Source organism: Catharus ustulatus, chromosome 7, assembly GCF_009819885.2.
Source record: "Catharus ustulatus isolate bCatUst1 chromosome 7, bCatUst1.pri.v2, whole genome shotgun sequence".
In the NCBI taxonomy this organism is placed as follows: domain Eukaryota; kingdom Metazoa; phylum Chordata; class Aves; order Passeriformes; family Turdidae; genus Catharus; species Catharus ustulatus.
The window spans coordinates 23,505,386-23,522,607 of NC_046227.1; the positions used below are offsets into that span (position 1 = coordinate 23,505,386).

Sequence of the window (17,222 nt, forward strand, 5' to 3'; positions counted from 1 at the left end):
CGACACAAGGAGACACGGTGATGCCTCAGCCTTATCTTCTGCACCGGTGCAGAGCCGTGCACAGGATTTGTGCTGGTGCACAGTGCTGTGTGCTGCAGCCCACTGCGTGCAAGTCAGATGCCTGGGATTTGGGGCATGCGAACTCACCCCCTCGGTGTTGTCACACTTGTCCTGGACCAGTTTTTTTACTGGGTGTAGCCACAGGGTGCTGGAGAGGGAGAGGACAGAGCATTTCTCCTCTAGAGCAGCAAGCCTGGCAGCAGGACTGGGACCTGGCTGGGCTCAGTGCTTTGCCTCCATACAGCTGCCAGAGCAGAACTCTGTCTGAGGCTGAGCCCAGGGCAAACCCAGCCCACGATGGGATGGCACAGTCTGCCAGGCAGGAGCTACTCCGACCTTCAGGGATAAAATCTGACCTTGCTGGGAGCTGCAGACACTTTGCAAATGGGGTCCTGAGAGCGTGCTGCTTTGAGGGTGGCTGGTTTGGCTAAGGCATTCTGTTCCATTATCCCTTAGTTTTTATTTTATTTATTTTATTTTATTTTATTTTATTTTATGTTTTGTTTTGGGTTTTTTTGTTTTGTTTTGTTTTGTTTTTTATTCAACTTCTCAGTTGACAAGCAGTAGATAGTCATATGAGAGATAATCTGGCCCAGGGATAGTGGAGGGAGCTTTGGAGTGGCAGCAAATAGTAGGATTTGTCTCATGGCATCAGAGCCCAGGAGGTAGATGGGGCTGAAGACAGGATGAATAATCAGGTGTGGGACAGGGCAACCATAGGACAAGGGCTTAGGTAATGGCTGAGCTGTCACAGGCAGTTCCTTGCTTACTACTCTGCAATCTCTCTTGGGGGATGGCTACCAGCCCCCCTATGTCACCTCCTCACCAGAGGTTCTAGGGAGAGGTGGGGTGTAGTGGCTGGGGCTTTCTGTCTCTGCCGTGAACTGCATTGTGCCTCATCCTGACCTCTCTTGGAGACATTTCTCTCAGCTGTGGGGCAGTATCCAGCCCAAAGAGTAATTAAAGCCTTTTCTGTCTATTTTCTCCCTTGGCACCATGTGCTTTCATTAATATTTATTTATTCCCTTTTACTTTCTATTTCTCTGCCGTTGTTCTCTCCATCCTGGACTTTTGCCCTGTTTTTCGAGACCAGCCAGCACCCATCTCTGCCTTCAGACAGGAGGGCTGTGCCTTTCCCTCTGTCTCCAAGCAGCGTCTCAGCCTGTCCAGCATTGACACTGCCCCTGGATATGCTGCTTTTTTCTTTTTCCCTCCATGGAAAAGGTTTTCCTCCCTCTCTTCCCCTTTTCCCCAGTATGGGATGTGTTGTGGAGACAAATGCTCCTGGCTCCTGGCTTTACTGGCTGGATGAAGAAGCTCTGAGTCTCTGGGAGAAATTCCCACCCCATCCCATTACCAAATGCCCGGAGAGGACCTTGCTGCATGGTCCTGAGACGCCTTCAAGCCAACGGGAGGCTTTGGGGCTCAGCTGCCTCCTTGGGATACTGCCAGTGGGGATTCAGGAGTGGAAAATTAGCAGCAAGGAGAGGGCCCTGACTTTGTAGGACTTGGGCTCAGTGTTGTTGCCCTCCTCTGCTCTGTGGTCAGGGGGGTTGGTGTGGGAGCTGCCGGGGTGCGGGTGCAGCGGCGTGGGGCTGGTTCAGCTGTCCCAGCTCGGAAGTGTTTTGCTTGCAGATAGGACCGCTCTGATTTCACACTATCGTGTTAGGGCCGTCTTCCGTCCCTGAGTCAGCCGCCTGGCCCCCCGCCAGGGAAGAGTCATTTTTTCCTCCAAAAGAAAGTGTTTAACACTGCTCGCGGGACCTTCCAGGAAACCTCGTCAGGGAGCTGGAAAAACAAGAGTCTGCAGCCTGGTCCATGCTGTGCTGCTCTGGCAGGGGGGAATGCAGCTTGGGAGCTAATTCCCACTGCTGTCAGTGGTCAAGGTTCCTCTGTATCCCCAAAATCTGTCTGCCCCACTTGTAAAGGTTTAAAGGGTGCAGCTGGTTGTGGCGTTGGTGCTAACGGGTGTGATGGAAGCTGGGGGGGCTCAGAACTGGAGTGCAGGATTACTGGTGGTGATGCTGCCATGCCCTGGCTGCCTCCCAGCCTTCTGGGACTGTGGAGGAGAGCCAGCTGCCCACTGGGGCAGGCTGACCTGGTCTGAGAGAGGGAAGGGGAAGAACAGAAAGGGTAGGAGCCTGTCTGTAGCCAGGGAAGAAAAAGTCAAGGATGTCTTGTCTGTCTGGATATATGCATCATCTGGGAGGAGAGTGGGCAGGGAAAGAGAAGGTGGGTCTTTGGTTCATCTGTCCTTCACCCGTGGGCTGAGTACATCCATCCAGCTGGAGACACAAAGAGCTACGAGGCCACATTCTGATTTCTTCCACCCATCCTCCTACGGCTTGTGGTGCATCTCCTCCATCCTGCCTGTTTGCCTCCCTAGTGCCACATGACACTTGGGGGCTGGATGAGCCCTGCGGAGCAGCAATTGCTGACTGTGTGGGTAGCTCTGGCCCGTGCCAGCCACGGAGGAGAATTGCCAGGAATGGTGCCTGGAAGTAGTGCATGGGATATTTGGTGGATCTCAGTGGAGCAGGCAGTGCTTGCGTGCGAATCGGGGGGATGTGGGGGCATGGGGTTGGGGAGGACCTGGCTCCGATGTCTCTGCATGGTGGCGCCGGTGGGAGTGTGGAGGGTGCCGAGGAGACATCGATGCTGGTCATTAAGTGTTCTGGCACACGGAAGAAATCGAAATCACCGGCTAATGGGACCCATTAGCTCCGTGCAGAAAGCCAGCAATTGATCTGGGGTCTCGTGTTCATTTCTCCCCTTGCAGAGGTTGGGCACACACAAGGGCCCCTGGATGGGAGCCTCTACGCTAAAGTGAAGAAGAAAGACTCCCTCCACGGCAGCACTGGTGCCGTCAACGCTGCCCGACTCCCGCTCTCGGCAGCACCCAACCACGTCGAGCACACACTCTCAGTGAGCAGCGACTCGGGCAACTCCACCGCCTCCACCAAGACCGACCGGACCGATGAGCCGGGGGTGACCGCGGCACCCAGTGGCCAGGCGGTGCTGAGCCCCGAGGAGAAGCAGGAGCTGGATCGTCTCCTTGTTGGCTTTGGCTTGGAGAGTGCGCCGCCCATGCACAACCACGTGCCCGGCCCTGTGCCGGCACGCCTGCCCGCCATGCCGGGCCGCCACGTGGTGCCGGCTCAGGTGCACGTCAATGGGAATGCCGCGGCACTGGTGGCCGAGCGGGAGACAGATATCTTGGATGATGAGCTGCCCAACCAAGATGGGCACAGTGTGGGCAGCTTGGGCACACTCTCCTCCTTGGATGGCACCACCACTGCCAGTGAGACTGGCTACCAGGAGGCACCCCGTGTGGGCAGCCTGTCCTCCCTGCCCAATGGCCCCTCGAGCTGCAACGGGGCTGAGAAGCTGCTGAAGGAGGGGCTGTACGATGGTGAGCTGCTCTCCAATGGTGGCTACCCCTACAACAACCAAAACACCCTGATGGGACACCACCTCCGTGACACCCTGCCTTCCTTGCGGCCCTCGGCGTCCACCCAGGAGCACCTGGCTGGCTACCCACAGCGCCTGCCGGGCTCCCATGCCCCAGGGTGGCTCCAGCCTCAGCCACTGCCCAGCTCCCAGCCCTACCTGTATGCCTACGACCACCCCGGAACCTACCGCTCCCGGTCCTTCCCGGCAGTGGACACTGCCAAGTACGACGTGAACCCGGCGCTGCCCCAGGCCCCGGCTCGCAGTACCAGCAGCCGGGAGGCTGTGCAGAGGGGTCTGAATTCCTGGCAGCAGCAAGGAGGAAGCCGGCCACCTTCCCGGCTGCAGGAGGGCGGCATGGAGAGCCACAGCCCCAGCATGTCCAGCTGCAGCCCCCAGCCCAGCCCGCTGCAGACGGTGCCCCCGCACAGCCACAGCATGCCTGAATTCCCCCGGGCGCCCTCTCGCCGGGAGATTGAGCAGTCCATCGAAGCACTGGATGTCCTCATGCTGGACCTCGCACCTGCCGTCCACAAGTCGCAGAGCGTGCCTGCCACCTCCCGTCAGGACAAGCCAGCCGGACCCCTGCCCTCGTCCCTTTCGACCCAGCCCATTGCTGGTCTCTACACCCGGCCAACTCCACAAGTGGTCCAGCCGAGGTCCTTTGGCACATCCGTGAGCCCTGTGGTCTCTGAGCCCGGGGGCAAAGCCTATTCTCCCGGAGAGCTGGACTATGGGGTGCATGATTATCGGGAAACCTATTCACCCTACAGCTACCAGCTGGCACCACTGCCAGAGCCCAGGAGCTACAGCCATGCCCCAGCCGGAGCACAGATGGGCACTGTCCCACTCGGCACCTCGTGCTACAGCCCTGTGGGGTCTCAGCAACAACTCACCTCCTCCCCACCTTCCCCCACCGTCCCAGCACAAAACCAGATGCCCCTGAAGGGACCGGAGAGCTATGAAGACCTGTCGAGGTCGGGAGAAGAACCCTTGAATCTGGAGGGCCTGGTGGCCCACAGGGTGGCAGGTAGGATCCTTTGATTCCTTGTGGGGATGGGGAGGATGCATGTCCCGAGGTGCTGGAGCACACGGGGGTGGCATGCATGGTAGAGCTGGGGATGGGCGATGTGGAGACTCCTTGTCTGTGCTGGATCTGTGTTTGAGACTGAGCCACCTGCCATGGAGACATGCAGGGCAGGGGAGCAGCCTGTGCTGCTCTTCCTTGCTGAGATCCTCCTTTGCAGCTTTCTGTCTGCAGCAGCATTGCCCAGAAGTGGGAAGGGGTGGCTGAGGATGTCAGATCACTCCCATCCTGTTAGGGTAACAGGGCTGGTCTGTCCCAGGTGGCAGGGCCAGTCACTGGATCTTGGGGGAATATCTTTCTTTTGGTGAGAATATGGAGAGTTTGGAAAATGTTTTCATCTCTGGCTGAGGTTGTCCTACCTGGACCCCACTTGGACATGGTGTTCTCCCTGCCTGGAGTGTGATCTGGTGTAGGGTCCCTGCAGAGAGCTTGCCTTGTGTTTGATGTAGCTGTGCTCATCCCTGATTTCAGTGTCTGTTTCCCCCCTGGATTGCTGAGTTCAGTGCTCGGACCTCCTTGGGCAGCTGGGGTGCTGCTGGAGTGGGGACTAGGCTGTTGTCTGTCAGCTGTAATTCTGCCCAGCTTGGCCCAGGGTGGTTTGAATCTGGACCTAGCTGTGGGGCAGTGGTCAGGGGCTGGGAAGACATTTCCCAACCCTGCTGGAGGAGTTTGGTGCTTGGCTGGGTGCACTGCCGAGTGTTGTTGCTGTGGCTGGATGGAGGCATTAGCTCTGTGCTGTGGAGGGGAAGCTGCATCCACCGATCCCCTGCCCTCCTGCAGCTCTAGCTTAGGGACTTTGGGGACACAAGAGTGTCCCAGCCACCTGGAAACAAGGTGCCATGGGGTTGTGGCAGCTTGGTGCCTTCCCTCCCCACTGCTTCGACTGCAGTTGTTCAATCGTGGAGTGACATTTGGGAAGGGTTTGGGGCTGTGGGCCAGTTCATGATGCTGGGGCTTGGCAGCTTCGCCCCTTCCAACTCTGTGCTCAGTCCAGAAACTCGCCCGGCATTAGAGGGAGGAGGAAAAGGCTTGGCTGGAAAAATCCAACAGCATCAACCTCACAGGGCTGGGGACTGAGTCACAGGGTGGGGGGCAGGAGGGGTGCCAGTGGCCGGAATGGGATTGAGGAGGGTCATAGAGTTGTTGGAGGAAGTTTGCATCCGTCTGAGCCTGACTTCTGTGATCCAGATCAGATTCACAAAGGGTCATGGGGCTTTTGCAAAGAATTTAAACAAACCTAAGGACACATGGATGTCCAAACTACGCTGGATTTAATATTATAAGCAGCACATGCCTGTCCTCCCCTGCTGCCCAGTGTGAAGTATTAAAATGGTCTGTAAAAGTGGACAGTTCTAAGGAGAGGAGGAAGAGTATTTGCAGTGTATGGGAAATGGATTTTTGATGATATCTACCAGAAAAATCCATCCCTCCAATCCTTGAGTCAGGTCCTCAGGGCTGGGCTGGGGTCACTGTCATCCCCTTGTAGCCATGGGGTTTTCCAAGAAGGAGAGAGGCATTTGGGGGATGGTCCCAGCCTGTGGCCACCTGTCTCTGCTGGAGCTGGGCCGTCTGTGCTGAGGTGGGGACAGCGCAGGCGGGTGGCCTGACCTCTGGCGGGAACGAGGTGTCCTGAAGCCAGCGCTGGGAGGGGACAGCCAGCGGGGACAGTGGGGCATGGCCATGTTTGTTTACATTCCCTGCTGCTATAAATTGCCTGCATGTCCTGGCACAGAGATGAGGAGCATCTCACACCTCCTCTGTTCTTTGTGGGGGAATGCTCTCATTCCTTCTTCCAGTGATGATGGAGGGGAGGAGATGGCACAGGGCAGCGCTGTCATGCCCAGCATCTCCCCACAGAGGGGAGATGGTCCTGTCATTCTTTAAGTCCGTCCTAGCAAGGCATCTGAGATCACCCCTTCTTGTCCCAGCCCTGAGCATTCTGTGATGAAGGGGACTTGCATGGTGCCATCCCTAAGGGGATGGTGATGGGGCAATTGTGGTGTTGCACAAGGCTATATATGACTAAAAGCCACCGTTGATTTCCCATATGGACTTACGTGGTGCCTGGAGCCAGGAAAGCTGGCTGATGGAAAAGCAGCTCTAAGCAGAGACCGAGCTCCTTCAGACCCCAAATGACCCCCAACTCATCTACTGGACCCCAGCTAATATTTTCTCTTCTTTTCTCTCTCTCTCTGCCCTGCTGTTGTATCTTGTGACATTTGTCCTGTCTGCCCCTTCCTCTCTCTGTGGGGGACTGTGTCTGTCCTCTGTGACCTCCCACCCTCCTTGCACTCCCTGTCCTGGTATGCTGGCAGAGTACAACGCCAAGCTCAGGGAACTCAACAAGAGCATCAGAGTTCCCCGTCCTCCTCTGAACCAGCAACGGTCCTTCTCTGGTTTGTTCATTCCACCTCCTTCCTTTCCCCTCCTTCCTTCTCCAGCCTCCCTCATCTATCCTTCTCCTTCCCTCTCCTGCATTCTTCCCTCTCATCCTTCCTTCCTTTTCCCATCTTCTCTCTCTCCTGCACCTTCATCCCTCATTCCCTCTCATCCTTCCTTCCTTCCTCCTCTATGCATGCTGAGTGATCTGTGTGTTGCATGGATGTGGGATGGAGGGAGGCTCAGGAGACCATCTCCATGCAGGATTCATTCTTTTTCTCAGCAGAATGGTAGCCAGAGCTCCCACTGAGCTCCTCCAGTGATGGGGGAGCCCTTGGGTACAGACTTCCCTGCCCACGCTTGGTTTTGCATCTCATCCAAGCCTGGCGCTGCTTGCTGGTGGGGTTTTCATTGCTGGGCCAGTTCTAGACCCTTGCTGCATCCCCTCCAAGCTTTGCCCTGACCAGGACTCACTCTCCTGGGAAGCAGTGACTGGGGTGCAGCTCCACAGAATGCAGCTTTAGCCAGTTGTCAGCCCAGAAGGATCTCTCCTACATCAGTTTAGGGATCCCTGTGTCTTGGTCTGAAGCTGGGGATGTGGGCTGCTGAGGCTGGATTTTATGCAGTGTGACTTTTGCTCCTTGAAGGTGAGTCTGCCCTGGGTGATGTGTGCTGATGACCTGCTTGGTGCTTGTTGTGCACCCACTTGTCCCAGGGCAAGGAGAAGGTGGGAGATGGAGTGGGGCTGGGGAGGCACCGTCTTTCTGTGTGACCTTTCTCTCCCCACTGGCACCTTGGGTTTCTCCCCAGGAGGACCAAAGAGGTTTGAACCCTCCCAGTCCTCAACACAGAGTAAGGTATTTTATTGTACCCATTTGTGGTAATCAGGTGGGACACGGGGAGCAGTCTGTGCCATGATGGGGTGAGTTGGGCTCTGGTGATGAGCAGCACAGCACAATGTCTTCTCATTCAGGCAGGGAGTTTGCATATCTCTATTCACTGGGTGTTGTGTGTCCCTGTCTGGCTTTAACTGCTGAGTGCACATCCTGAGGGCCTTGGGATGCTTCTTTGTTCTGTCCTGTCCTATGGGGATATCACCTAGATCTTGCCTGGCAGTAGTTCTAACATCTCATGGCCTAAAAACAGCTGCCTTCTGATTTGGCCTAAAATGTGGCTCCCCAGCTGCAAAATTACCTGGATTTGCCATCCCTCCTGCTTCCTCCTTCCTCAGCTGTTGTGCTCCCTGCCCTTCCCCAGCCCTAGAGCTGTGCTGAGTCTGAGGGCAGTGGGTTGGTACTGGGTTAAGTACTTAAATGAGCAGCAAGAGGAGTTGACACTACCATAGGTGTTAGGTGAGAGGGTGAGGAGTGGGGTGCAGGCTGCTGCTCCCCCTTTATGAACAGGAATCTGTCATCCTGCTGGCATCGAGCTGTCCACCACGTCCTTGGGAGCCCAGTGACAGTACCATGGCTAAGGGAGGCTGTATGTCTGCTGAGGGGGCAAAGCAAGCTGGGGAAAGGAGAGTTTGTTTTTCAAGCATAGTTTCCATCCCATAAATCACCCAGGGGGTTGGGGGAACCATGCTCAGAGCCTGGGTTTCCTCCAGGCTTTGCTCCGGGCGGCCTGTGAAGTTTCCCACTCTCCGCTCCTGAACAATGAGTCCCTTTTTTCCCCTTCTCCTCCCTCCCCTCCCTGTGGCCCCGGCTGCTTTCCATGTCTGGGGAGCGGAGCAGCCAGAGCTTGCTGAGCTCCTGGGTGTCCCAGTGGGCCAGATCCAGCACCCTGTGGTGAGGTGACGTGAAGCCCTGGGGATGCTGCAGATGGGTGGCGTGCACTGATAGCCAGGCTCCATCCGTCTGCCGTGTTTAGCGCTTCCCAAATGGAAAATGCAAAGCAAGGCAGGCATGCACAGCTCGAGGAGACAGTCCCTGCCTCTCTGAAGTGCTCAGGCATTGCAGCTCACTTTGGAATGGGCCAAGGGATGCTCCTGGTGATGCTCCTGTAGTGTTCAGTGAACCCATAGTGCATAAAGTGGAAAGAAAATAAGAAAATACAAGAGTTTGTGCTTTTTTCCCCCCCAGTATCTTGTTTTTCCATGTGATCACAACTGCGGGCTTCAGTCCCTTAAAGTGAAGAGCAGGACAAAAGATCTGGGGTGGCCCAATGCAGTGCTGCCTGTACCTGCGAGACAGCCTCCCAGGGACCCTCTGTGTCCCCCTGTTCTCTCCACGAGTCTTTTTAATGGCCATCCCCCGTGCCGGTGAGCACCTGCAGAAGGGATCGGGAGTTGTGTTTCAAAGCTGCTCTTAGTGGAATTTTCCAGGCCGCCTCCGCGGCTGGAGCCAGCCCCGTTGGCTCGAGTCCCCCGCCTCGCAGCCCAGCCGCCTCTCCCCCCGAACCGCGATTTTATTGTTGTTGCCATTCACTGGGCTGATTATTTAGAAATGCACCCGGGCCACCTCCTTCCCTGGTGCCCTGGCAGCCCTTTCCTCGGGCCGGGAAGGCTCTGGTGTGGAGAGGGGAGGTCAGCGGGCGTGAGGCGTGGGTCCCGTGCGGAGCCCCGGGGAGTGGGGGAAGCAGCTGATGGCTGGTTTTCCTCCACCAGCCCGTGGGAAAGGAGTTGGTGTTTGAAAAGTGCATTTCCTGGAGCGTGATGCTGGCCTTTCTCCTTTTTTTTTTTTTTTCCTCCTTTTTCTCCTTTTTTTTTCCTTCCCTGATGTGCTGACCAAGGGGGGAGCATGAGTGCTCAATGTGTGTGTGGGAAAAGTAGAGGGGACAGTGTTGTCACCTCTGCTAGTGGGTAGAAATGTGAGTCCCATACTCTGTGGGGTTGCTGTGCACTGAACCCAGCACCATCATCCATGAGCCCAGATTAACCTCTAAACCTGGCAAGGTGGGATAGAAAGTGTGTTTGGGGCACTGTCAGGTGCTGGGAGAGTTGAGCTGCCCTGCCCTGTGCCAACTTTGTGTTCCTGGGCTTTATCCCAGCCAGTGGGGATCTCCACAGCCCAAGAAACCCATTCTCCTGTGATAACTTGGTCGCTCTGTTCTTCCCCCCAGGCTGTGGACATTGGTGGCTCATACTGCTGGGACCTGGGAAGGATGTTTGGGGGGAGGAGATGGAGGGTACATGCTCATCTCTCCTTTTTGAGAGGCTTTGCACTGGGGACAGAGCAGCAGTAGTTTATTAGGGCTCCCTGCACCACTTCTCTGTTGGGTTCTTTCTTCTTGATCCAGTGCTCCCTCTGCCTCAGGGATTCACAAAACCAGGCTTTTTCCACTGCTGTGGTTGAAGCCACATCTGGCTGTGGGAGCAGAGATGCAGGCTGAATACAGCTGTCCTTGTGCTGGGTGATTTGGTCCTTCCCCATCATGACGCTGTCAGGAGATCCTGTTGCTCCCTGCTCTGCAGGGCTGTGCTGTCTGGATTAATGTCAGAATGCTCTTGCCCCTTGCACCCACTGCTGGAGGTTGTTGTCTCTGAAAATCTAATGGTGCATGAGAGGGCTAGTGCAGCAATTCAGCCACTAGCCACAGCCCTGCTTTGCTTTATTGCCTGCTCTGGGGTCAATATTGTAGGGTATATCTGCTCCAGCTACCCATGCTGGTCTGGGGTTTGATGCAGGTGAGTGCTGAAGCTGAGACCTCTCAGGTCAGGCCTGGAGCATCTCCTGCTGGTCCCAATCTCAGCTGGCAGCTCCTCACCCCTCTACCATCCTGTGCTTGCCCTGCAGGGGTGCAGTCCCGGGAGAAGCCTGCGGAGGAGAGCGCTGTCCCTGCCCACAAGCGCACGCCCAGCGACAGCCACTATGAGAAGAGCTCACCAGAGCCCAGCTCGCCCCGCAGCCCCACCGTCCTCTCACCTGAGGTGGTCAGCACCATCGCAGCCAACCCTGGAGGGAGGCCCAAAGAGGTGTGCTGGGGCTGGGTGGGGGCTGGCTGGGGAGACGTGCCTCTAGGGAGGGGGATGGCTTGGTCAGCATTCACGGCGTCCCTAGAGTTGGGGATCAGTGATGGTTTTTGTGGTGGTGGTGGTGGTAGTTGGCAGGGAGGAAGTGAAACCCTTCTCTTTGCCCTCTCTGCCCTCTCCTTGGGGTGTCCTAGAGGTTTGTGCCCATCTAGGAATGGGGCTGACCCTTTCTTCTGCTCTCCCCAGCCTCACCTCCACAGCTACAAGGAAGCCTTCGAGGAGATGGAGGGTGCCTCCCCCACCAGCCCACCCTCCAGCGGCGGTGAGATTTCTCCCCCCACCCCAGCCTTCCCTGTGTCACCACAAACCCCTTACTCCAACACCTGTAAGTGCCATGGCTCCGGGAGGCAGAGGGACTCGGTGGGTGGCTCTGGGCAAGCCAGAAATTTGCCAAGTGTCAGACAGCTCCAGATTCCAGACACCCACCGCCATGTCAACCACTCTTCCTCTCCATCCTCCTTTCTTCTCCATGTCTTGCCACTCCATGCTGCTGTCAACATCCCACTTATTTCAGCATCCCATGCTTGGTACCCTTGTCTTGGGTTTTTCACATCCTCCACTTGTTGGAGTGTTTTTTTGATGGGCTCCCAAGGTGGGATGAGTAGAGAGGCATGCTTTCACCCCATCCTAGTCCTGCATTTTTCATACTGGCATGGCATAAAGAGAAGCAAAACTGTGGTGGCAGGCGAGTGGGAGGGAGGCCGGAAGGACTGAAGATCAGAAGGGCAGACTTACACCATGTCACTTCTTGCTTGTAATTTCAAAGGCAGGAGGGGTAAAAAGGCTGGGATGCATGCTCTTTGCAGGCAGCTTGTCTCCACTCCTGTGCAGCATCTCTGTTCTGACTTACCCTGTTTCAGTTGCGGTGGGTTTGTGTGGACTGGGTTTGTGTGACCAGCTTGAGCAACGAACCCTGAGGTGCAGCCACACATCAGCACAGCATGACTCGGGCCAGAGCAGTGCCGTGGAGCAGCCAGTCAACTGGGAAACCCATTAAAAAGATGGCAGCCCCCCATTCCCTCTAAAACACCTCTGTAGGCTGAAGACTGAGGGAAGCTCTAGGTTTGAGGATGCTTAGGTTGAGCACAGCCCCCTCTGATGCCATGTCCTGGTTGCAGTGAAGGCTCATGGCCCCCACAGCTCAGCCTCAGGAGCTTGGGGTTGTTTTCTTCTGTACTGTTGCTCTTCCTTCCCTGCAATCCTCTGATGTTGGAGTCCTGTCTCTTGGGATGAGGAGACAAGTGTGGGAGCATCTCCGGGGTGCTTGGCAGCTCGGAAATGACCCTGTTGTTCCTGGGGACTGAGAACTCGGCCCTGAGGCAGCAGCAGCTCCTTTTGCAGTGGGTCAGTGGCACTGGGGGATGAGTCACTTGCAGAAGTGATGGGAACAGCCTGGCTGGGGGCATGGCCCTGAGACAGTGCTACTTATCCAGCACTAGCCAGGGAAGCCTGGGAAGCTTGAAGTTGCAGCTTTCAGGCTTTGCCAAAGTGGCCCTAAGGGATACAGGAGCAATTCCCTTCTGTGTGGGGGATGGTGGTCCCGGCAGGATTCCTGGCCCTGTGAGGACCCTGCTGCTCATCAGCCAACTGAGGTGTGAGATGACATTGTGGCTTGGGGTCAGCTGGATTTGAGGAAATGAGACACCCACTGGGGAAGGTGCTGCTGTCTTAGTTTCCAGGGACTTGGCTGCTCAGCTGCTCCAGCCCCAGGCTGCTGGGTGGACCTGGCCTCAGGGCAAGGGTCTGGCTTTCCCCTGGACCTCCCATCACCCACTGCCTCCCAGCCTTGCCACAGGCCCAGTGCCTGTGCCACCAGTCAGAGACATTCAGACACTGCTGGAGGCTCGTGTCCTTCGGTCTCTCCTGCTGAAGATGATCCCCTGAGGTTTCCCTTGATATGGGAAAATACAGCATCAGGGAGATGGGGCAAACCGAGTGGGTAGGAGGGGAGAGGAGGTGCAATCTGCTTGGGGTGGTCTGCCCTGCCCTGTGAAACCCCACTGCCATCCATACCATAGCCATACACACACAGGCAGCTCCTCCTGGTGTGTATGGTCTGGGCACAGAGGTGCAGAACTCACATGTACATTGCCACCCCTCTGTGTGAACATCCTCACCCACCCATTGAGCTGATCTGCAGGGCAAGGTTTTTTTGGCAGTCCTTCTGTCCTTTTTGTGGGGGTGATGGGCTGCTCTGGGACAGCTGGATTTCAGCTTGGCCAAATGTGGGGATTGGCAGGAAGGAGTTCAGGTGTGGGAGAGCTGGGTTGGGATGGCTGTTCACATAGGGGAAATGAAAGGGGCTTTATGCCTTTATGGTGGGACTCTATGGGGATGGTGCTGGGAGATGGGGTATGGGCCTGTCCTGATGGGAGTTGTCCCCTTTCTCCATCCTGCCACCTTTGGAGTGGGGCAGAGTGCTTGTTTCCAGTCACCTCCTGCCCCGTGTCCTGTTCCAAATGAAGAGGGGATCAGTGTCCTTCTGCAGGGTGTTTCTTCGTACAAGGGCATCTCTGTTCTCAGCAGCCCTCCCTTGCAGCCAGTGGGTGGGATGGGCTGCAGGGGCTCTGAGCCCATGGGCAGCTCCAGCCTTTCTGAAGCATCCCCTCCCAGCCCTCCACTAACATTCTTGTGTCCACTGTGCCGACAGTGCGTTCTCCCCCTGGCCTGGCCAAGACTCCGCTCTCAGCACTGGGGCTGAAGCCCCACAACCCAGCTGAGATCCTGCTGCATCCCGTGGGAGGTGAGTGTGGACAAGGGGAATGCAGGCACATTGTTTTGTGGGGGCATCTGTGAGGATACCCCAGAAGGGTCCCTGGTTTGGAGAAGGCATTTCCACCTCCCTTATGGGGCCAGGGGCCTGTGGGGGTCCTTGTCCCCCTTTGTGGGGACTCTGGGACTGTGTAAGTGTGGGGGATGTTGGTGCTGCCCTGGGGGGCTCAGCCCAGTAGGGTCTTCAGTGGTGAAGGCTAGATAACCCTGTGGCCCTGTTTCCTGTCCAGCCCCATATTCTTCCCTCTCCCACCCCCTACATTCTTTCTCCTCCCTAGGACAGCTGGAGACAGTTTGCTCTCTGGGAGCTGAGCCTGTCAGCCAGAACAATATCCAGAGCTCTTTGCATCCTGGACAGCAGTCTCTGAGTGCAAAGGCCCTGCTGTCCTGGGGATGTGTCCTGGAGTAGCCTGCCAAGCCAGACCTTACTGCTCCCCAGCACCCCGGCCCCCTTCCCGAGCCAGCTCAGGGCTGAGTGTAACCTCCCCAAACCCATCTGAGCCTGGGGGCCACAGGTTGATTTGAGCTTCCACTGCAAGACCCTGGTGATTTTTTGGTGCTTGCTGGGCTTCTTGGAGCAGCTCTTTGTTCACTCTCTGCTGCACTGTTCCCTCTTTACCATCTGGAGCCAGATTCCTGGGTTTTAGACATAATTTCTGGGACGTTGACATGATGTGGGGGTGTCTGAGGCTGAGTTTCAGTTTGGAGCACAGTGCTGGGAGGTGTGGGGCTCTCCTTTGTGCTCTGTGTGCCCCTGCCTGAGCAAGGCAGAGCTGCTTAACTCTGATTTCTTTTTCTGTCTCGCATCTCCCTTCCTCCTCTTCCCACTCCCGTTGCTCCCCTGCCCCTCCATCTCAGAGCTAGAAGGGGAAGCGGGTGGTGACTCTGAAGAAGGTAAGAAAGGCTTTTCTTTCTCTGTATCTCTGTTCCTCATGCAGCCTCACTGTGGGACTGTCACTCGGAGCAGGCCCAGGTGTCTGTTCCAGCAGCCTTCCCTTTGCTGTCCCTCAGGGATGTAGGAGCCTGAGTCTTGCCTGTCCTGCTCCCTTTAGAGGAGGGGCACATCATACCTTGTGTTGTGGTAGGATTTTTCAGTGTCCAAGTTGGACCTGAAGGTCTGTCACATTGTGTGGCAGTCATCCATGGGGACTGAGAGCTCTTTGTCAGTGAGTGCCATCCTCACTGGCGGCACGCTGGGGATGCTGGCACGCTGTGGAGAGCTTTGGATGAGCCTGGCAGGGATCTGGGAGCAACAGCCCCAGTTTTAGTCTCCTTCCCTCCCCTTTTGGCTTTGCTGTTGCCATTCAGAGTGAAAATAAACCAAAGTGCAGCACAAAAGGTCAGCAGGCGCAGAGGCCACCAGTGTGTTGCCGTCTCAGCCAGCTGGGCAGTGGTGCAGCACCAGCAGCTGGTGCACATCTTCCACCCGCCAGGAAGCTGCTCAAATTCCTCCCACCTCTCCTGTCTCCCACCTCTCTGCACCACTTCGGGGATGCCAAGGATGGGGCTGAGCTGGGATGTCAATTCAAGAGGGGCTGTGCTGGCGGTACAGGCACTGTAGGCTCTGGGATGGCACATCTCACATGGGGACAGAGGTTTGGGAGTGGCTGTGATTTCTTGCAGTGCTGTCTGCTAGGTAATGGTTGTTGGGTGGTTTTGCTTCCTTGTTTAATGAATTTTTGGGCCCTCAGAGCTAGGATGAGGAACTGTGTGGTCAGGATGGGTTTTGGGGAAAGGGTGTCTCTTCTTGGTGGGTGTGGTGCTTCCTCTAGCCCTAGCAGCCATCAGCATTTCTCCTTGGAAATTTCTCAAAATGCACACAACCAAAACCTGAACACTGTGTGATACTGAAGAAAGTGTTTGCTTGGAAAAAAGTTCTACTTTCAGAACTCATTTTTCAATGATGGCTTTTTGGATACATTAAAGGAAGCAAAGCTGGGATAAAAGCAGGTTTTTCCCGCATAAGTTCCCCCAATCTTTACCATTTCTGTGCAGCTTTAAGCCTCCAAAGACTCAAACATTGCCTCTCCTCTCCTTCCCACTAAAACCTCAGGGGCTCGAGCTGTCCTGCATCTCTGTCCCCTTGCAAGATGGTTGATCCCCAAGCAAGGATATCCAGTGACCCTGCACTGCCCAGGTTGAGTGGCCACCATGGACCTCTTGCCTGGCTTCATCCTGTCTAAAATGACATTTTTGGGCATTGAATCTACAGTTCTGAGAAGGGACTGGTGTTTTGGCTTAGGACCTGATGAACTTAGCCACACATTCCAGGAGGCACACTCCAGGAGGGGCAGTCCCTGCCCCTCTGTGCTCTGCCTAGCAGATCCCAGCTGGAATGGTTCCCCTGTATATGGGGGTGGAAGATGCTTTGGCAGTGTGGCAGTTCAGGATGTGGCTGTCAGCTCTGAGGAGGCTTTAAAACAGCCTGACACACAGGCAGCTCTGGGGATTTCTGGCCAGAGTGCAGCCCTGCTCGGATTTGGGATTCCCAAACAAATACCCATCTCCTTGGTGACTCAGAACTTCTCTATTTTCCCACCCATTTTCCCATCTCCAGAGTCCCTTCCAAGAAAGCACGAGGAGGCAAGATCAGATTTTGCAACCTAAAAAAATCCTGCCTGAAACGTCTAACTTCTCTTTTCTCCTGTCCTGTAGTGAATCAATGTGCTGGAACCTGTGCCCATGACCACACGCCTTACTATGGCACAGCCCCCAAGCCCCCTGCTCCTGCCGTTTTAGGAGGGGCTGGCATTTTCACAACTCTGTGGTCTTAACCTCTTGCAGACTGACTCATATGCACTGTCTGGCTAATTTTAGTCTAGGCTGGGGAGCTGGGAAGGGGAAAAGTGAGTAGCTGTGAAATTAATTTAATTACCTAAGCTGTGATGAATTTCTTGCAGCTGCCCTGGTAGTGGCTCATCCCTGTCACCCAGGATGTCCTGTGTTAGATGCTGGTACCCAGTGTAGAGGTCCACATTCTGGTTTTGGCTCAGATCTTCCCTGGGGTTGTTGGCCAGGGACATCAGCTCAAGGGCAGGACTCCTCCTCCCCTTTCCACAGACAGGCAGGGCACAGACACGCTGCAGGAGAAGGAGTGGGACCTATGACAGTCTTTTTCCTTGCTCCAGCTCTGAACGCAGAGCTGTGCATTGGCGTTGCTGACTGTGAGCAGGCCAGCTTGCCAGCAGGCTGAGCCAGAACCTGGTTGTTATGACTAATAATAACAATAATAATGTTTGTCATGCTAATTACTACTGCAGAGCTGCTTTGGGCATGGCCAGCCTGGAGCAAGGCTGCCTGGCCCATAGGATTTGATGCCAGTGGATCTTGCTTAGGGCAAGCTGAGGTGTGACATGACTGTGTGGGCTGGGAGAATGGGACTGAAGCTGCAGCCCCTTCCTCTGATACAGCTTTTGGTGGGGGCTGTGGGGGCTGTCATAGGGGTGGGGACCAGCCTGGGTGGAACAGGAGGTAGGGGGCAAGGTATGAGAGAGGACTGGGTCT

The 17,222-nt window shown here is 55.8% G+C and overlaps 1 protein-coding gene across 12 annotated transcripts in view; it reads left to right on the top strand.

Annotated features, from left to right (window-relative positions):
- The window catches only part of TNS1 (tensin 1), a 68,632-nt gene that overhangs the window by 39,140 nt on the left and 12,270 nt on the right, over positions 1–17,222 (top strand). For 8 of the 12 annotated variants that reach the window (XM_033064320.2, XM_033064326.1, XM_033064319.1 and 5 more), the window contains 5 exons: positions 2,840–4,540; positions 10,711–10,889; positions 11,133–11,271; positions 13,597–13,689; positions 14,577–14,612. In XM_033064320.2, the coding sequence (XP_032920211.1) occupies positions 2,840–4,540; positions 10,711–10,889; positions 11,133–11,271; positions 13,597–13,689; positions 14,577–14,612 (2,148 nt within the window). The remainder of the gene's footprint in view (positions 1–2,839; positions 4,541–10,710; positions 10,890–11,132; positions 11,272–13,596; positions 13,690–14,576; positions 14,613–17,222) is intronic. The other 4 variants (XM_033064324.1, XM_033064331.1, XM_033064322.1 and 1 more) reach the window with 3 other exon arrangements.